The sequence below is a fragment of the Scomber scombrus genome, chromosome 6 (genome assembly GCF_963691925.1).
Source record: "Scomber scombrus chromosome 6, fScoSco1.1, whole genome shotgun sequence".
Lineage (NCBI taxonomy): Eukaryota > Metazoa > Chordata > Actinopteri > Scombriformes > Scombridae > Scomber > Scomber scombrus.
The window spans coordinates 16,191,049-16,212,558 of record NC_084975.1 but is presented as its reverse complement, the minus strand read 5'-3'; the positions used below and the strand labels follow the sequence as shown (position 1 = coordinate 16,212,558).

General features: G+C 39.1%; 1 protein-coding gene across 1 annotated transcript in view; it reads left to right on the top strand.

Annotated features, from left to right (window-relative positions):
- The window catches only part of LOC133981458 (voltage-dependent calcium channel subunit alpha-2/delta-1), a 56,306-nt gene extending 36,631 nt beyond the window's left edge, over positions 1-19,675 (top strand). The window contains exons 19-40 of the mRNA XM_062420151.1: positions 3,599-3,670; positions 3,892-3,963; positions 4,675-4,736; positions 5,213-5,289; positions 6,308-6,323; positions 6,924-6,928; positions 8,074-8,134; positions 8,228-8,319; positions 10,352-10,433; positions 11,033-11,095; positions 11,687-11,790; positions 12,532-12,621; positions 12,718-12,785; positions 12,877-12,915; positions 13,158-13,229; positions 15,630-15,782; positions 16,137-16,189; positions 16,684-16,739; positions 16,878-17,007; positions 17,773-17,885; positions 18,852-18,934; positions 19,262-19,675. Coding sequence (XP_062276135.1) covers positions 3,599-3,670; positions 3,892-3,963; positions 4,675-4,736; positions 5,213-5,289; positions 6,308-6,323; positions 6,924-6,928; positions 8,074-8,134; positions 8,228-8,319; positions 10,352-10,433; positions 11,033-11,095; positions 11,687-11,790; positions 12,532-12,621; positions 12,718-12,785; positions 12,877-12,915; positions 13,158-13,229; positions 15,630-15,782; positions 16,137-16,189; positions 16,684-16,739; positions 16,878-17,007; positions 17,773-17,885; positions 18,852-18,934; positions 19,262-19,357 — 1,659 coding nt within the window. The 3' untranslated portion in view covers positions 19,358-19,675. The remainder of the gene's footprint in view (positions 1-3,598; positions 3,671-3,891; positions 3,964-4,674; positions 4,737-5,212; positions 5,290-6,307; positions 6,324-6,923; positions 6,929-8,073; positions 8,135-8,227; positions 8,320-10,351; positions 10,434-11,032; positions 11,096-11,686; positions 11,791-12,531; positions 12,622-12,717; positions 12,786-12,876; positions 12,916-13,157; positions 13,230-15,629; positions 15,783-16,136; positions 16,190-16,683; positions 16,740-16,877; positions 17,008-17,772; positions 17,886-18,851; positions 18,935-19,261) is intronic.
- Positions 19,676-21,510: the final 1,835 nt, after the last annotated feature.

Below are 21,510 nucleotides of genomic sequence, written 5' to 3'. Positions count from 1 at the left end.
ACTGCTGTTTTTTTTTTCTCACGTTTTGTTAGATAAAAACTGTAATATGACCATGTTAAAGCTTTGCTTCAACTGCACATTTGGCTCACCAATTCAACATTAACCTTTTTATTTTTTTTATAAAACGACTATTAATAAGTGCGCTCACAAGGCTCAATATTACATTTTTTATGTGAAACACTCACAGAAGGAAATATCCAACACACCCATCACAAGCTCAAATCGAGAAATGTCACATATCATACCAACCTTTGAATGGCATGTCTTGACCTGCCGAAGGCTTCCTAGTGTTTGTCACAACTCCTCAGATAAATGCAGCAAGACTTGTAGCCACTGGCAGGTATTAAGTTGCGACCCATTTGAAATTAGCCATGACCCACAAAAGGTTTCCATCCACTCTGCAGCTAACTACCTTCAGCCTCAGGCACGTGGGCTCTGACTGACTCCACAGTCACCATGTGCTGCCCAGGATTGAGTTCTGTGTTTGGGGTCATGCTGTTCAGAGCGGCACCTTGCTGGATCTTTGAGAGACAAACTCACGACCCATTTAGCCAACCACAACTCTAGTTATTTCAGTCACTAGTTTGACTTTTCATTGGCATGTCAATTCATATATTGTTAAAGCATAATAAACCAAGTATTTGCATAACTACAGTATCACTTTAGGCTCCTAAGAGACGCTGCTCAGATTGTGCAGACAGGGGTTACAAATTGGTCTATGAATAGTAAACAAGAAAAAAATAAGGCAATTGTGTTGTTAAGTAGAATATGGTAAGTAGGCATCCAATATGTTTTTAAAGGTCTTTTTGTCCATTTGTTTATACCCCTCTTGTATTCACTTTTGATGCAAAGTGAGAAATATTGCAAAGCTGCATATATTCTTTCTTTGTTCCCCCCTGGAATGAAGGGGATTTCCCACTGATTCTTTGTCTCCCCCTTTTCACCCAGATTGGAAAACTCTTAAGTCCGGTCAAAGCTTTGTGTGTGTGTGTAGAAATATTTGGCAATTTAGTTACAGCAGGGAGTGACACAATGCTGTATGAATTACAGTAAAAATCATATTTTTTCATTAGTGAACTTTTATCATCATGTCTATGCTATTTTACAACAAAGCCCCACCCCCACAATGTGACATTTTACAGACTTTCAAATGCATCACTAAGCATTGTTCTATAATTCTCCTAGAAGAGGATCCGTAACAGGAAGCTCAGGCTCAATTATAAGTATGCTGCTACTTTTCATGAGGTGAGAAAAAGTAGAGGTATTGTAGATTGCAGATGTAGTTCCTAACAGTAGTCATGTAGAGTTGTTATATCGTAGTCCCATAGATATAGTTTTGAGCGAATATATTGTAGGTGTTAGGTAACCATCACTTTTTAAAAGGGATATTAGGTATATGTTATGTGATTTCTCTGAATGTCTCAATTCCTGAACTGCTTTTTTCTGTTGCTTGATCATGGAACATTTTACAGATGTGTGTATGTTTTCTAATTGTGCACATTCATTTCTGTGAGCAAGTTTTCTGGGTCTATGACAGATGTGTAACAGAGATGAAATAAGTCAAATCCTGGTGATATGTCAGCCACCATAATTTAGCTTGTATGTCTAAAAGAGGATTGATAATGAATTAAAATAGAAATATACAAATGGTACGACTAATAGGAAGAGTTGTAATTTTGAACTAAAAAGTAGTTGTTTTGGGTTCTTGTTTTGTAGAGAAAATACATTGTTTGTGAAAACCAACATGATTTTGTGGTTTCAACAATAATGTTGTTTTCTATAGTTTCAAGTTAGTAGTTTCAACCTTCACGTTTGCCTCATTTTCAAAGTAAATGTTTAAAGTTACACTTGGACTTTAAAAGTGGATGGAAGAGAAAATACAGAAGACAAAGAAGTCACCACTATATTTTAAGTTAATAGTATGCTTTGTAGCTAATGTTACTGAATATGAAGTCAGCTTCCCTCTCAAATTAGTATACACTGTCAGGTGTCAACAGCCTTAGTCTTGAATGCTATATTACAGACACAAAACACACACAGGCATTGTCAAAATTATCCCAAACTCATGTAGCATTCAAGCAAGACAACACGTCTGTTATTTCCCCATCTGCTGCCAGGAGTCTGTGTGTGTGAGGTCTGCAGGGTGGCCTGTCAATCACTCATTGCCTCATTGAATCAGCCAAATAGGAGATGTGCATACTGATGGTCACCCGAGGAACTCTGAACATTTCCCTTGTCTCTCTTTCTCTGTGGCCCTCTCTGTGTTTGATTATGTTTGTACATATTTCATATTTATAACAGAAATCTCCTCTGTTGTATGTCTCATTTTTTTTCATTTCTCCACACTGCTCATCTCATCAAATCATACAGTACTCTTTTACTCTGTCATTCTTTCTTTTTAATCTGGATGCTATCGTCTTCTCACTCATTGTCTTTTGTTTGATATTTTCAATATTGCTGTTCACACCATCCAGCGTTTCCATTTTCACTCTTTTTCCTATTCTCTCCTGTCTTTCTTGTGTATGTTTGATGTTTCACTCTGTATCCCGTTTTTTTACCTCTTGATCTTTTATTCTTTCTTTTCTCATTTTCATGTTGAGATGCATCATCTTCCTTTTGCTGCTCTCATTTCACTTACCATCAAATGTAAGGAACTCAACTCATGCTATTTGATTGATTTTTTTCCTTTAATGCTTTCCTTGTTCACGTACTGATTTACACGATATCTATTAGTTGCTTAATTAAAGGCTCTAGGGTTGCTGTGAAAAGATCACAGCTGTATTTCTCCTTCTCTCCCTTCCTTTAAGGCATTGATTGATTTTCAGAGACACAAAAACAAGAAACTATGCAGAAAACATTTATCAACACCAGTGTGCTCTTTCTGTGTCACCCCACATTTTGAGTCATAGAGCGAACAAACGCAGTGGAGAAAAGACTAGTATCACATTCCATGTACTGCTGTTTTATAGAGAAGCACTAGATTACTGCTACCATTTTATACCACCATAAAGCCACTCAGACGTATAGGGTTTTTAAGAGGGGACATTAATAAGGTCTAGTGTCACTTTATATCAAATCTGATTCAGCTGTGTCTGGTGTTACAGAAATGTTGTCATAATGCTGCCATTTGGTACCCTTTATTATTTATTCCCTGGATTTGATTACATTCAAATGTTAAGGAAAATGATTTGCATTGCCCCTGAATTGAATACAAAAGAACATTGTGGCCCAACTTATTAATCGCTACTTTATGCTCATTTAATGAAATGGCAGTACTGCGATGCAGAGGAATATCTTTCTTTATGGCTGATTGCCATGCTAAGAACCAATCTCTCAATAACAATTGTAAAATGCTCTACTGCATTTTATAACATTTTACTGTATCAACTCAGCACGCTTTAGATAGAGTGATGTGAATGTGGGTTATTACATAATAAAAATTGCCTCCAGCCAAATGGCTGAAATAAATGTAAATCATCCTTACTCAGGACTTATGATATAATGTGTTTTTTTGTTGATCCTGCATTGTGTCATTAGGTTTGTTGAAGTATAGTGTATTTTAATTAATTTACATACTAAAATATATTTCTTTATGCAGAATCCTAAATTCCAGGAGCCTGTCACCCTGGACTTTCTGGATGCTGAGCTGGAGAATGACATCAAAGTGGAGGTACAGTATGCAGATACATGGAAATACCCTTACCATACAAACATACACACACACACACACTCAAGCAAAGGCAAAGGTTTGGATATTTGGATACAAACAGAAATCCAGTTGCCAGATGTCTTTCTTCACAAAACTATCATTATCAGTCCTCGTGTGTGATTTACTTACCCACTCGTTAATATGAGATCAGTGAATCAGATACTGCCTGTGTCTCCCTGTAGATCAGGAAAATGATGATAGATGGCGAGACTGGTGAACGCACCATTCAGACTCTGGTGAAAACTCAGGATGAGGTAAGACAAAATACAGGGCGGCTTTATATTTTACACACTACAGTATGTAAGGGGTTTACACACTTTTTTAAATTTTCTGTCACTTTGCTTCTGTTGTCCGGCTGTATGTTCTGAAGTAATGCTGTAGATATGTTATCAGGCATTAAAATGGTTATAATGATAGATAACCGACATAATATCTGTTAAATATAATTACATCCAGTGTAAGGAATGAAAAAGTGGGACTTCTGTTAGAGTCAAACAAACATACCGTTATCACTGAGTTTAAATACTTAAAGTTAGACATTTTTCTAATAAACTTGATATAACCTTAAGCCTTAATTATTATATTTGATTATCATTGTGTTTGCCTTTTTTCGACAGATTTTACCAGAAATCTTTCTTACAGATGCAGATTTTATACTTTCCACTTATTTTATGCCCCTACATATTCAAAGACGTTGTGTTTCCTGCTGTAACAAGACATTGTTCAAGGTTGCTTGCAGTAATTTAAGTCATTTTGCAGAACGGATAGCTTATAATATCTATGTACTAATACAAAGTGAACAAAATATGGATAGAAAACTATCAAATCAGTTGCTGACCATTTTAAACTAAATATTGATGTATTACCTGCTATTTTTAAACAACAAAATGAAACAAAAATAATCCTAGTTACATTACAATAATATAATTCTGAATGTCAGTATCTGTGTGTATCATCTTTGGCAGAGATACATCGATCGAGGAGTTAGAACCTACACATGGGCACCTGTCAATGGGACAGATTACAGGTGAGCCATCTCAGCAACTCTTGACCATAAGCAGGATTTGCTCATGGGTCACTATGACAATTCACTGTCACTGACTACAGAGAGCACTCCAGTTGATGGAGGACACTACTTAAGCCAACAGGGGTCACTCTCTAGCAGTACCATCAGCCTGTCCTTGGTTAATGTGAATTAAACATTAAAGAGATCATTTTTTAGGTTTCACAGAACATACTTCCTGAAAAAACACAAAGACCTGGATTAGTTGTGTACTTGTCTCTCATTATAGAAAGGACTTCTATAATGGCTGCATGACTGCATGCAACTGAAGCATTAAAAAGCACTTCACTGAACATTTTAGGAAGCACTGTGTACTTTGAATAACTTTTCAATCAGGACTTTAATGAGTTTTAGTTTCCCCAAACAAATCTCACTCAAATGAACTCCAGCCAAACCAACTTCTGTCATCAACGGTCTGACTGTAATTATTTTCTCTGCAGCCTGGCTCTTGCTCTTCCTAAATACAGTGAACACTTCATTCAAGCTAAACTGGGGGATGACATGAAACAAGCCATGTGTGAGTACAGCACACGCACTCATGCTGACATACAGTAAACAGACTGCAAACAAATCAATCAAACTTAATTTTACTGGTGCCTCACAACTCCCAAGCATTATTTCTTTGAGCAGTACTCTTGGGTATCTCCACTTGCTTTGTATAACACACTCCAAGCAGGAATCACAACCACTCCTTTGTATGTGCTGCGCAGATCAGTGGATCCCTACGGTGCTTTTCTTTTGTAGTGTAGCCCACTGGTCAGTCACCCCACACTCCCACACACACTCATCCACATGCTTTCCCTCTCCCAGACCCAGCCCAAGCACTGGCTCTTTTGATATCGCCTACATTTTGCTCTTCTCTCTCTTCTTTACTCCTCTTCTGTCTCGCCTTCTGGCTTAGGAGAAAAGACGCAACCTCCCTCACCTCCTCTCCCTGCTCATTATCCTCTCTTCTAGAAAACTTTTTTTTCTCCTTCTTCTGCATTCCACCCTATTTACTATGATTCAGTCACCATTCTATCTCTCAGCCTCCCTGTTTTAAGTATGTCTTTCCTTTTTTAAAATTTTCCCAAGCAGGGATGTGACTAATATTTTCCTTATCAGTTATCCTTTCAATTACTTTTTCTGTTGATTGACTAATCGTAAGTGTTGCAGCTCTAACCCAAAGCAGACAGGCTTCTTTCAGCATTGTTATCTCTGTCTATCTTTTTGTTTTCCCTACATCTCTACCTAATCTGTAAATCTGTCCTCACCTCTATGTCTTTATTCATTCTTCACCCTCCCGTCTGTTTTTTGAGCTTATATTGTCTTCTCTGTCTGTGCTCCCAAGGCTGCCTCGCTGTATGAAACACTCGGGCTGCATCCCCTCACAGCTCAGAATATAGCTCATAGTTGCTTGTAAATCAGAAGGACAAAGTGTATTCATACACGCACTTCCTGTACATGCAAAAGTCAGTATTTCATACAGTTCTTTATATTTTGAATTTAATGTAAGTATCTCTCTCCTATCCTGCTTCTTGACTGGAATTTTACAGCTTCTACTTGGGGCAAGTAAACACTATTCTGTATGGTCTTTGGCCATCCCCCAATACATAATATGTTTACCATGTAAATGTTTGCTTGTTTACATTTCATATCATATTTAGTGTACAGGATGATGGATGGATGGTTGGATGGATTGCGAAGCACGAAGGCTTAATGATGACTTTATAGATGTATAGGTGGATGGTGGCTTTGATCAAGGGATATAATTAGTAGAAAAACACCGGATTCAGCACATAACCATCTGGCTTTTGTGGATTTTTCATCACTTTGATGTGACGCCACAAAGCATAAACGGCTAATGGTGTAGTTATTCCAACAGATGAGATTTTGACTGAGTGTTTTGGCCTCTGTATCACTCCCTCTCTGCTATAACGAGTCTGTCACCGTGCCATAAAGGCTGTCAGAACGTTTACAGGCCTGTTAAAGAAAGTAACACACCATGCCTTGCTGCCACAGACCAGTCCGATAGGGAGTTTGGGACTCTAAAGTTCTCTGTACAGCCATCTAAAGTTTCACACTGGAGCCAGACCACCAATACCTCGATACATCTTGCCACTTCCCTGCAGTAGGTGGTTCCTGCAGCCACTTGTCCTCTTAATACATTAGGGAGGGTCCCTAGCCAAGGCTCTGATGGATGAACATGTGCTTGTATAGGAGGAATGTTGTATGTGTTGAATAAATGACCTAATACTGCTGTTGATGAGATGGTGACAGGGAAGTAAAGAGCAAGAAACAATGAAAAAAATGTATAGTGTGGAAGGCAATTGGACATAGAGACACCCTGCCCAGTCTATAGAGACAGAGGGACAATGAATCTGCCTGTTATGTTTTATGTGAAGGACATTGTTTCATCCCGCACCAAATTTCCATGACCCCACTGAAACTCAGCGCTCGGTAATTGTTTTTGCAGACCGCTCCACACGACTCAATATATTTTAAAGGCAATGTCCAAAATGTCTTCATTTTAAGAGAGCAGTGAATGATGGCAATCGACGCCTGTCATGCCATTTATGAGACAAGAATTACAGTATTTCAAATGAAGTCCAGAGCCAGGCAACACATAGAAGAGGAAGACATTGTCTTTGTTTATGACTGAGTTTTTATGTTATATCCTTGCATGTCTCCTCTCAGATCATTTATTGTTCTCCATTTTTAAAGATGCTCACACACTCACTTTTTTATATATATTTAACATTTGTCTGTTAGATCTAATACTTTCTCACTGGTGTATAGCATTTTTTTTTTACCTGCTGTGGGATATGTTTACAATTTTCAGCATATTTTCCAAGGAATGACATCATTTGTCAGATTATGAATGCATTTTTATTACTCTTTGTCTTTCCTACTTTCTCCTCTCCTTCTCTCTTTCTCCTTGGGGTCACAACAGGGCAAGAAGGCAAGTATTTCTCAGTCAGTTATTCTCCTATGGCTCACCTCTGCATCTCCATGCACACTCTATAACTTAATCCATCACCTCATATCTGTCTTATAGTTCATGTGTGCTGGATTCATGTATCACGCACCAGAATCTAAAAAATAAATAAATAAATTTAAAAAAACTGATGTGAGCATCCACCTGTCCAGCATATCTGGATTAATGTAGTCCTCTCACAGCATACCAGTGCATTTTCATCTTTTCATTAATAAAATTTCCACTGTTAAGCATCTAATATACTTGCTGTGACCGTATATTGTGAAACACTTCAGCATCTATTAAACTTTAAATCTAAGGCAGGTGTTTTTATGTTTTCAAAAGCGATGGAAACCATACAGCTGGAGAGATTTGATGAGTTTGGTTACACCTACATCGCTCCAAGGTGAGTGATCCCGATGCTACAGTATAACCCACTTTAACTGCACAGGAACGAACAAGAGGCTGAGAGTGAAACTGATGGATAATGTTTCTTCAGGGAGTACTGCAAAGACCTGAAGTTGTCACTCAACAACACCCAGTTTCTCCTCGACTTCAACCAGTACATTGATAGGAACACTCCAGATGCATGTGAGTCATGCATCTTTTTCCACTGTTTTCACTTGAAATATTTACACTGATTGTGATGTTAGTTTTGTGTGTACTTATGAGTATTATAATACCACTGGCCCACTCAGTGTCACCTAAATCAATATACTGTACAGTGTGTTTCATTGCTATGGTGCAGTAATGAGAGTGGACATCTGTAAGTATGTATACATGTTTTCCTGTTAGTCATAGTGGAATTTTCCACTCTGATATTACGATGGTCAGCATCTGAAGGTCAGAGCATGACTTTGGTCTTTAGATTAGTATGGTTTAAGCAGGGTGACATCAACCCGATCGACTGAGTTTCCTAGAAGCCTAATGCTGTCATGCCATAGTGACTCATGATATTTGATTTGTCATCATCTAATGGATCTCACCCTTATGGTATGGCTTACCACCATCATCCAGCTAATGGATCTAGGTATCCTTGATCTATTTCATCCCAAGGTGAAGTCACACGCTCAGGAATTATAGTCCATCTTGTTGCTGTTTCCACAACACGTTTTCAGTCTTGAGTTGAAAAAGGGAAAACACTCAAGGGAAGCTGTATTTGAACTTTGTGGATACTTTCAAAAACTGTGCTCATGTTACTCAATTTTCAAAATTAATTTCCTTGACAATGGGGTTTGAACTCAATACCTTTGCATCATCTCACTTATACGACAGCCAGTCATTTATCAAGCACTTCTCTCTATCTGTCTAATGGTCACTAAGAGAGAACCTACAAAAACACGTTTCTATGACAAGTACCATGAAATCATTTTTTTTTGTCCATTTATCCATTGAAAGGATTTGGCTGAAATCATCTTCTCTTTTTCTGGCCCCTGACTTGAACCTTAACACATTCAGTCATTATTCTTACTGTTAACCAGTAAACAGATCTACTGCAACGATGCTTGACTCGTAACTCTTGTGCAAGCCAAAAGCATAAAGTAGCTATTATCAATATTTTCTATAATAACAACATATTGAATTTCAGTGTATAATGTGAGAAAAGTTGCTCATACAGAAAATAATCACCCGACTCTGCAGATCCCCTTGGCTTTATGGAGCCTTGTAGCAAATGTCAGCTCATTGTTTAGCTGTCCGGACTGCAACTCTACTATTTTGATTCACTCTCACTGCTCTCATGGTGTCGTTTTCACCCACAGCAGGCAGCTGTTATTAGCAAAATAGTACTAACAACTCACTGTAGACTACCTGCACAGCACCAAACAGCAAACACACACTATTGGCGACCAGGTAGTGAACATTGTGGAGCACTTAGTGGCTGAAGGGACCCACAGGAGTTGGTAGAGAGAAAAAACAGAGCTGCAAGAGAGTGAATATTGGACCTAAATTCACCAGGTGGCCAGAAACACGAAACACAAATGCTCCATAACTGTTGGATGGATAAACAGCTGTTTGCTAACAAGTTCGCCATATCAACTTAAAGGTGCAGTATGTAGAATTTAGTGGCATTTAGTGGAATATAGTAGGACTGGCTTGGCAGAAATGGAATATAATATTCAGAGCTATATTTTAAATAGTGTATAATCACTTAATCAACGAGCCCTTTACTATCTTTATAGCTACATTAAGCACCACCATGTTTCTACAGTAGCAGAGAACAGACACACCAAACACTGGCTGAAGAGAGGGCCTTTTGAGGGCCTTTTAGTGAGTTTCGCAGCCACCATAGGTTCTCCTACATGCTAGGAAGAGGAGGATGAGGGAAGGGATATTTATTTGGTTGGAATTTTGCAACCTCAACTCTAGATGCCACTAAATCCTACACACTGGTCCTTTAAAAGATGACGACGATATGTCAGTGTTGTTCACAAATTATTTCCACTGCTCCCAAGTGGCCAAACAACAGTTTACAAGTTTGACTCATTAAATTCCCTTGCCTAGATTTGTCAACAAGGCACTGGGTTAGACTGTCATTGCTGCCATGACCATATTTACTGAGCAATGTTACTGTAGCAATGCAATGTCTGCAATATGTAAAATGTATCTTGTCTTCAATCCATAGGCAATGTGTCCCTGGTAAGTCGACTAATCCTGGATGCCGGTCTGACAGCGGAACTGGTTAAACTTTGGAACGAGCAGACAGTGTGAGTGCCAAACCTGTCTGCTCTTCTCTGATTTATGCAATTCAAAGATGAATCTTCTTCTTTGCAGTTCAGTTTTCAAATGTACTTGTTAAACATTTATTTTTATATGAGGATCTGTGTTGCATGTGTACACTATTACTCTTCACTACTATAGCTAATGCTTATTTCATGCACAATTTATTGACTAACTGAACTACAGTTTTTTTTTTTTTCTGTCTTTCTTTTTTTTAATCTTTGGATGATTTGATAATGTCTTACTAGTGAAACATGATGAAAGTAAAGCGCAAAATGCTTATCACACCCAATCATACTGAGCTCTGCCAAGACATGCTGTTTGGAGAGGAAAATAAAATAATGACATCTGTGTGTTTGCTTTCATGGTATGCCCACTTGTCTGAAATAATTGAAGCACACACTCACACACACACACTGCAGAGTATCTGTTTAACATTAGAACGTATAGAGACAAGTGAGTGGTAATAAAACAATTTGTGCCATGTCTGCAGCTTGGTCTCATAGTCCACAAACACTTCTTTGGCAATATTCATCCGTGTGATTGACTTTGATGTGTTATTGGCTTGTGTTTTCTATATTCTCAGGGATGGGATCGTGGCCAGATTTGTAGCCACAGATGGAGGAATCACAAGAGTCTATCCAAGAAGGTACTCCCCCCGCTTTCTTCCCAGTATCACTAGCGTCACTTCTGGCATTGTGAAACCACACAGCAAGCTTTGCCCAAATATCTGGTGGTGTAAATGTGTGAGATGAAAATTGATACAGATTGTAATACTCTTAGGTTGAGCTCTTGTGGCTGCTTTTCTCACCTGCCCCATTGGGTTATTTTCCAGAACATGGGGGATTATACACTCTGAGTTGAACTCCCAGGGCTTGCCAGGCCAGTACAGGACATGGGTCAAATCCACAGATCCAGCAGCCAAATGCAGCTCATTTTCCTCAATTGCAGCTACTTTGTCTGCACGACATTTGAGAGTTCCACTTAGTGCGAATATAATGTTCCAACTGAGGATGAATGCAGATTCCTCCTGACCATAAAACATGAAATACAGTCAGTTATTGTTTTTACTGGATCATGCCCTGGTCATATATCAGTTGCTTTGGGTGTGACTCATATTTTTATGACTAACATTTGGATTAATATTTAAATTGTTCAGATAGATCAAGCATATTAGCTCTGTGTTTTATGTCTACAATGGTCCATATGATATATTATGTGACTATATTAACGTTTCCAGCACTGGGGAAGAGTGGGCGGAGAATCCTGAGACATATGAGTCCAGTTTCTACAAGAGGACCCTGGACAATGAAATTTATATTTTCACCGCTCCATCTTTCAACGGTAAGAACTGAATATATGTATGTCTGTGCACTACTTTTTTGTGTGTCTTTGTGTGTATGTTTTTTGGCATTCCTTGCCTTTAATGGAAGGCTGATAGTGGAGAAGCAGACAGGAAACAAGAGAAGAGAGAGAGGGGTATGACTTGCGATAAGGGACCCAAGCTGGCTTTGAATCAGGGACGTTACAGTTACAGTTATGTTGCATGTACTGTAACAACTTGGCCACTAAGACGCTTCAGTTTAGCATTTCTGTGCACGTGTGCATCTTCAGTGTGGTCTGGCACTGAGCCTATCCTGCTCTCCGTCTTTGGATGTCATCCCAACCCTATTGGCAAAGATCACACTCTCAGGCCTCTGATATCACTCTCTTTATCCTTCTCTTTTTCCCACTGTGTCTTTCAGCACTCATCCCAACCCTCCCTCCTGCCCCATATACTTCCTTACTTACTTATCTCCACTGATCTCTCTAGCAGACATGTAGACAGGCAAACGTCAGTGTGATGTAGTGGTGCTCACAGCTGCATTTTGACTGGATTAACACATGTACTGGCTTCACAGGCTCCACTCCAGTCACATAAATTACAAGCAGCTAAAAATGTATGGAATTTCCCACAACGGATAGCAATTATTCCAATTTTAAACTGTGATTCACATTCTCTGCCATGTACTTTTAAACTTGATTTCAGTCAAATTGCCCATGATTACAGTTTCTCATCTCTCTTGTATCCTTTCTTAATTGCAGCAGAGAGCAGGGAGCCTGTTTCTGATTCAGGTATTCTAGTGAGCAAAGCAGTGGATCTCACCATAGATGAAATCACTCTGAAACCGGCAGGTCAGTCTCGCTAACACCAGGTCAATTTGTTTTTGTGATGCAGCTCTTCATTAAAGTTGTACATTTGCCTGTTTTCTGTTTTTTTTTTTTCTGCAGTGGTGGGAGTGAAACTCAATGTCTCATTCTGGATGAACAGTTTCATGAATGCTACACTGAAACTGAATGTAAGTCGTGTTTGTAAAATGGAATGAATAAAGTAAATCTTTACTGTCTGCAACACTTATTTCTTATTGGTTCCATTTTTTTCTTTTTTAGTGCAAAGATGAGATCTGTGGCTGTTTGAGGAATGACAAGGTACAGTAATGCAATATATAAAAATGTTTCAAATACAACGACAAACAAATGATTCTATCTGATCTGAGTTAAAAATCATGTTGATAAGACCTTTGCTTACAATGCATTTATGGACTTGAATGAATGATGAATGTATAGTATATCTTTCTTTAATATTGACAGATTATTTTCTTGTATCACATAATAACCACTGCCAACAGAACTTACTGCATTTTGGGTCTGTTTATATTTTCACCCTGCAGCATGTAGACTGTGTGATCCTGGATGATGGGGGATTTCTTCTAATGTCCAATCAGGATGAGTATATTACCCTTGTGAGTAACCATCATCTATTAACTTTACCTCACTCATCATCATCCATTAACAATGCTAGGGAAAACACAAATTAAACAAGCCAAGGTGTATTTAACAAAAATCTCCAAAGTATTACATTTAGCAGGGTAGCCTTGGTAGCATCAGTGTACTGTTGTTTATTTATTGTGGCCATATATGCCCCATGTATTTGGGACATATTGTCTATTCCCAAAGGGGTAAATCATCACATAATGAAACATCTGTGGTCACATAGTCAGAAAAGGTGAAATCAAAGACTTTGTCAGCATTCATATTTCATACTTTTCTCTGCCTTCCTATAGATCGAGCTCCTGAAACATGTTTCCACAGGAATCCATCAATCTAATATAGAGGTCAAATAAAGGACTTATGACTCAGCTAAGTTATGGGTATGGCCTGTTTGCTCTGAGCTGTTTCAAAGCTCCTGTATGACAGAATACATCTACTGTATGTCTCCAGTAAAGTAAAGCACTGACCACTGGAGGAGGATCAAAAGAGAAGGTTCTGTTGGGTTTAATCAGTCATGGATCCTGAGGTGAAGCGAGTCCCCTGTGTATGACGTCAGCTCTTCTGTTACCTCCACTATTACAGGCTGCAACAGACCCCTGTGTGTCAGTGGTAGGATACACAGTTGGTTTAGAAACATTTTATGTCAGTCAAGACGGGACATCTGCTGTCTTTGATCTATGACACTGCCATGATGTCTGGTGTACAGTTTATTGTTTTTAAGCATTTGAATAAGTACCCTCCTATGTCTTTTTCATATTTTGTGATACATTTGATGTCCCTTGGGATTGTGCAGAATTTCTTGGCTGTCTTTGTGTCGTCCTAGAACAAAGTCTATGTATTGTACAGTCACCCTAGCTCTATAATAACATCCCCAGCCCTTTATCAGGACTCCAAAGGAAAAGCCCCCTCCTTTTTTACATTTCATCTTTGCATATCAGCTCATTAGAAATGCCCATACACTATGTATGCCCAATCAATTAGAATGAGCTTATTTATCCCTCTGAAGGATGCCTCTGCAAAAGGGGATAACTCATTCAATTGCTCATCCACCTTGTTTTCAGGTACTTGTGACTTGTTTTGACTGTCATAATTATGTGACTGTGTTATTATTTTAATTTTATTAAGGCCATCTTTAAGTCGGTCTCTTGGCTCAGTGAGCACCACCAACAGAAACACCTGCTGTGAAACTGACAGGAACATAACATCAACACATGTAACATGTTACACTGGAGAAAATCAACACTCTCGACCTAACCAGACTCGAGGGTAAAAAGGCATCGCAGTAGCACTCTTCGGGCCTGATTTACTAAGATCCCAAATAGTGGGTACTAAATTGTGTGCACGGTGCAATAGATTGCGCATGCCGTTTGTGTGCGTTTTGCAGGTGATCTACTAAGAATAATTGCGTAAATGAAAACAGGTGCAACGGGGTGGAGACAGCAGTATTTAAATGAGGGTTTTGCGTGTCTTTATGGAGAGTTTGGATGAGCAGAAAGCCCTCAAGCGCAAAATGAAATGTGATCAGGTTCTAGTGGAAGAGGTTAACAAATATATTGACTTATAACAAAAACAAATATTACCAGAGAAACCGACATATGGGAGAGTATTTGTGACGAAGTCAATGCTGTTAGTAAAATCAAAAATATTCCACTCCAAAATTATTAACACAGGTGGAAAAACTCTGTCCTGTGCGTTTTCTGTCATTGTACCTCCGTCTCCTCTCTCCACAGTGACAAAAGTCATATGTGCGCAGTGCGCAGCCGGTTAATACCTGCCCTTCAAAGGTATTATTTATAAACGCAGTTAGCGTCAGAAATAATACCTTCAGGTTTGGTAAATCACAATGCTCGTGCTAAATAACATATTTGCGTTTTCTCCTCCCTGTATTTTGCGCACTGGGGTTGAAACGCCCCATATTACATATTCATCATGTCATCAAACGTACTAAATGGACAGCGCGTACTATCTTGCACAGTTGAAAGACGCAAACCTTAGTGCGCTGTGTTAGTAGATCAGCTTGCACATTTTTTGCGGGTGATGTCAAGTTTGCACACGTTTCTACACACGCAAACCTTTAGTAAATCAGGCCCTTCATGTTCTAAACGAGATGAAACAGCTACCTGTTTGAATGGGCCGACTCAATACGGCATGAGCTAAGCATGTAGATGCAAAATTTCAGTGAACTGATCAACAACAATAAACAGCTGAGTCTATTAGAGATCTGTCATTGAAATGTGTATGCCTGCATGTTTTGTTTTACACTGCTTTTTCATTCTGTGTGTGTGTGTGTGTGTGTGTGTGTGTGTGTGTGTGTGTGTGTGTGTGTGTGTGTGTGTGTGTGTGTGTGTGTGTGTGTGTGTGAACTTGTCTAGATAGGTCAGTTCTTTGGCGAGGTGGATCCTGTGCTGATGATCAACCTGGTCAACACCTCCCTGTACTCCTTCAATAAGACCTATGACTACCAGTCCGTCTGTGACCCGGAGAAAGACAGCAAAGCTGCAGCGGGACCCCGCTCCGTCTATGTGGTGAGACCTTCATTCTCACAAGTTGTCATACAATGCAGTCACTCTCTCTCAAATAATTACCTGTCACACACTTATGCATTTGCACTTACTCTCTCTTTACTCTGTGCATTGGTAGGGATGGAAATTGTTCTGAGCCTTTTTGTTTTAAACTTTATAGATTTTCAGGTGTATTGCAAGTCTCTAATAATATGAGTTCATGCTATGTTTGCATTTTTGTTTCTGAATTAATTACAACACTATAAACTTCACCAAGTAAAAAGATTATTCATAACTAAATGTATCTTTTCTAATTCTACCTGCAATATTTTAGATTGTAAAAACTCTACATCACTGTCTCTTCCTGTCCTTTTCCAGCCTACAATAGCAGACTTTCTCAGTATTGGCTGGTGGGCCTCCAGTGCTGCATGGTGAGTGTGTGCGCGTGTGTGTGTGTGTGTGTGTGTGTGTGTGTGTGTGTGTGTGTGTGTGTGTGTGTGTGTGTGTGTGTGTGTGTGTGTGTGTGTGTGTGTGTGTGTGTAATGGTTGTTTGTTTTTTGTTCACCTTTTGTGTTTGTGTGTTATAGAGTGGGAGTACATTTGCACTTTAGGGTAGGAGTTTGTATGGGAGTGGGTTTGTATGCTGTCGAGATATGAAGCTGGCTGGGTCAGTGTGGGACAAAGGCAGTTACACAACATGATACTGCATCACTTTCTGTATTACTGTCCAACAGCAATGTAACCCACTTTAGATTAGAATGATACTTCCCATGAGATTTACATCATCAGTGACTCTAGTCTGAGACAGATGTGTGTCTGTTGTAAGACAGTGTTTGGTTGCTCACTGTAAATGAATTAAAGATGGTCTATTGAGTCATACATGTGACTCAGTTTGTTTTTTTTTTTTTTCATTCTCCTTGTCTAGGTCAATACTCCACCAGCTCTTCTTCAGTCTAATGTTCCCTAACCTTCTTGAAGCAGGTGAGCAACAAAAGCCACGACTGTGTAAAATGCTTATTCCTTCAGTGATACTTGGATGAGAAAAACATTTATTTGATACATTTTACTCACTCATCCATTCACGTATTTGTCTTCATTAAACCTTTCTCTAATTTGCAGTGGAGTCAGCAGATGAGGACATACCAGACGCCATGTTTAAAGAAAGCTGTATCACCGAGCAGACTCAGTACTTCTTTGACAATGATGAAAGATCTTACTCAGGTGTCCTGGACTGTGGAAACTGTTCTAGGTAAGTGCCTTTGTTTATGTAAGTATACTAATCTTTATGTACTCTTATTTCTGTGGTTGTGTGCATTCGGCTGTATTATTAAAGATTTTCCACCTCTTATCTTCTTCCTGGACATACCTCAGTTTAATGGTCTGTGGGGATTGGTAGGGAACAGTGTTAGTTTCCTGGCCTCTCTCTGTTTTCCAGAGTGATTTCAGGCAGCTGTTTTCTGATGAGCTCTGATCAGACACAGATTACCTTGATCTGTCAGTGACCGGAATTGTAGAGGGAAGCACAAGAGCGCTTTTATCTGTTTTTTCTTCATTCGGTCTCTGGCTATACTTCAAACTCACTAATACACACATTCACGGACCACTGCACATTTACTTTGCTCTAACTTCCTTTTGTGTCAATGTGGGCTGTCTGAGGGGGTTAAATATGGCTGTAATTACTGGGTGTTATGAGTCCCACGTGCCTGTTGCTTTACTCCCCGACGTTAACCACTGTAGACACAGAAACTTTCATGACTACCATAAAAAGCCAATCCCAACAGGAGAGAAGAGGAATGAAAATGTATCTCTATGTTATCGTTATGTGTGTGTGTGTGTGTGTGTGTGTGTGTGTGTGTGTGTGTGTGTGTGTGTGTGTTTGTGTTTGTGTGTGTGTGTGTGTGTGTGTGTGTGTGTGTGTGCGTGCGTGTGTGTGTATATATATATGTACATTTATATTATTTACTTTTCAGACTCTATATTTGTTTACATGTGTGTGGCCATGTATGCTTTCTAGGATGTATCGTGCTGAGAAGCTGCCAAACACCAACCTAGTGTTCCTGATCACTGATGCCAGGGCAACATGTTTGTCGTGTGACCCGAGACCGCTACGACAGGCAGAACAACCCTGTATCCTTTCACTCAACTCGTAAAATCGAACAGAGTTACACTTCCTTTTAGCTCTCCAGCCCTCCATCCATCACCCTTATGACAGCAGAGCTTTAAACTCTGAATACAAGGACACACACCTAAGCAGTTTGCAGTAGGTCCCCCCTGAATGTTCACGGGTGAACAGTAAACCAGATGCATAGCATATGAAAGACTGTCTCACGTTACTCCCAGATTAGATTTCTATGTGTCTGGGCTGCATGCGGCCATCAGGTTGAATTAAGGTTAAGAGGTGTATTTGCGTGTATGTTTTATATATGTGTGTACACGCATTCAGGATATCTGTTTGACAGATGTGTCTTGAATTAAGCTTCCTGCTGGTGTAACAGTAAAGGTGTCATCATCAGAGGTCGTCATGGGGTCACCACAGGGACCACTAGTTGCTAATAAGGACTCTCCCGAACACACACACACACACGCACACACACACACACACACACACACACACACACACACACACACACACACACACACATAAACACACACACACAGTTGTCATAGGTCCTTTTGTGGACATTACATACACTCAAATTCATTTCCTGCAGACTTACCCTAAACCTAACCACTTGTCCACAGATGGCAAGCTGTCCCCAAACTGGTCTTTAGTCTGACATTTGTCCAGAAAGTAGCCTATGGCAGACCCAAATTCAAACACAAGTGTACACATATAAAATACACACATGTTACTATGCCACACACACACATATATTATACGGCTTATTTAATTTTAAGCTCTCTTGGATAAAAAAGAAGATCAGCAGATGTCTGAAAAAAAATCTGCAGCCAAGGTTGACAAGTTGGAACTTCATAAGGCTTTTTGGCAGTAAAAAATGAGTCAGCCCATGATTTTGTTTTTTGTTTTTTTATGTTAAAAGTGTTAAATGTGCACTGTTGTAAAATCACATTTTCCTAATAGTATCTGTTCAGCTGAAGGTCCAGATCCATGCGAGCTGGCTCAGAACCCCAGATATCGCAAAGAACCGGATGTGTGTTTTGACAACAATGAAAACGTAAGACACAACCACACACGTGCCTTTGTGCAGAGAATATTGCTGGAAACAGCTCTATTAATGAGGCTTCACAGTTGGGCTCTGTCAAATTTCTGTCACATTTTGATCTGCATTGTGCTTTCTGCAAAGATTCAAAGTGGTGGTCACTTCATTTATTCACTTTTTGTATTTACTTTACGTTTATTTTTTGATTTAATTAGTTTTGCATGCAATTATCCTTGCATGGTTTATCTTTCTGTTGCCTTATATAATCATTTACTCATCATCTGACATTCTTGTTTTATGATTCTGCATCCCAATGGGTACTGCTCTTGTCCATCTGGGTAGGATGAGCCGTTGTGTCCAATCAGCAGAGGTTCTGCATGGAGCCCCACACCCCTCTTCTTGTTTCTGCTGCTGAGTTCAGGGTTAGTGTGTCCATAAAGCTTATGTAATGTCTGATGGGTGATATCTGGGTCTTTACCCATTTAATCTATTATACGACTATTCAAGGTCTACCCATCCAGGTACTGTGGACTCTAGACCCTATATCAACCTAAAGATGATGTGATGGTTATGTGGATCAAAAGATGATGGCCCTGGCTACAACTAAAACTCATTCATCTTCCAGGGTGCTGACCTACAGCAGGAACAATGTAACTCAGAAATGTCAGCGCACAGCAGGAATGTCTAGATTGTATGCATTTATTAGTTCAGTCATACATTGTAGATATCTGTGAGTGAACACATTTTTCCATGTGATCTTGTTTGGTTCCTTCTCCCCCTCCGTCAGATTCACATGAATGTTTTCAGATATGTTTTTAAACTGATTTTTATACATACATACATACATACATACATACATACATACATACATACATACATACATACATACATACATACATACATACATACATACATACATACATACATACATACATACATACATACATACATACATATAAATAATGTATTGACAAGTATAAAAATATTTTTGTCACATAATTTGTATTTCATCATCGATCACTGACATTCACGAGAAGCTGTAAAAGCACATACATGCGGCTGATCAAACAAGGAGCCTAAATTGCATTGTTCCCTTATAGATTTGTAATATTTACGAATGATGTAATATAAAATATGAAGACACTCTAGATATTCCTGGTGTTATGGCTGTTAACACAGACCACTCCACCTGAATAGGTATCTTACAAATATGTATGCATTATGGCCATATATACATTGTTTATATGTTCTGTGTTGCATTTACCATTTTGGATTTTTCTTCATGCACATAGAAAAACTGAGATGGAAATAACCCAGTTGATTGACTAAACCACAAACTGTGACAACAAATGTTGGGAATGTACGTCATTGTTGCATGTTTATCTCCCTAACAGAATGCTACTTTTTTTGGCATCTTTTTTCTCTCTTCTCTCTCTTAATTTTTTTCCCCAACAGATGAAGGGCAGATTGAATCTTGGCAGTAAAAAAAGTGTTGAATCTGTTCAAAATAACAGCACCGCCCTTTACTTTTAACAGTATAAACTGTTTAAATATATCGGCAGCCAGCATTATTTTACATTATTTACAATTGCTAAATGCATCGTCAACTAAACATTGTTCAGAAATATGGAAGAAAACTTGGATGTAGTTTGCTTCAAACTGAGTAGTCTTTTTGGATTTCAGGGATTGTAAGTTAATATGCATCATGTAGATTCCCTCGAAAAAGATCTAATGGAAGTTCATGTATTGTACCATTTAAGATAAATCAATGAAACAAAGGAGCAAGGTGGATAAATCACATGTGAGATCATTGCATCACCACCCAACTTTGAACAGTTTATAAGACGTCTAAATATTTGGAAAAAATATTTCACATATCTTTGTGAACTCAGCCATTCATTGTGTTGTAAAGGCGTAGATCATACACAGAGCAGGTCACTAATTCATGTGGATGTGTGTTTATTTTGTGGAGAGGGTGTGCTGGGAAGCAAAGGGAAGGGGAGGAATGACTGAGGAAGTAGATGAACAGAGTAAAAGTAGGCCGCATCCCTTTTCCCTTTTCCTCTTTCCATCTGTCCCATTACTTTTGGCATAGCTCTTCATAGGAAGACAGACCAGTCCATTTTGTCACTGAGGTAAACAAAGGAACCGCCACATGGCTTTCCTGCCCTTTGAATACAGAAGACCCCCACCTCCTTCTTCTAGGCCTTTGGCATGCACGGATATCCTAAATACTCCCATCAAACACAAAGCAGCCAGGCATACTGTCGCAGGCAGGTGCATGTGCATACACACACGTATGAAATGCAGATGAGGCCTGTAACACCTCTATGGGGCATTTGATATGATGGGTAGTGTTTTAAGTATAAGCTATGACTCAATAGAATAGGATAGGATTCATATGATGCAATACGATAGTGAACTGGTCATTACTGTTATCAGTAGAAGTGTTGATAATGGTGGTAGTCATAGAGCTGCTACTGGAAGTAGGTTAAGAGTTTATTGGCAAACTGTTTATCTAATTTATTGACAACTGATCTGTCCAACAGGAGGATGATTCTGATTGTGGAGGAGGGACCTGCCTAAGCCCA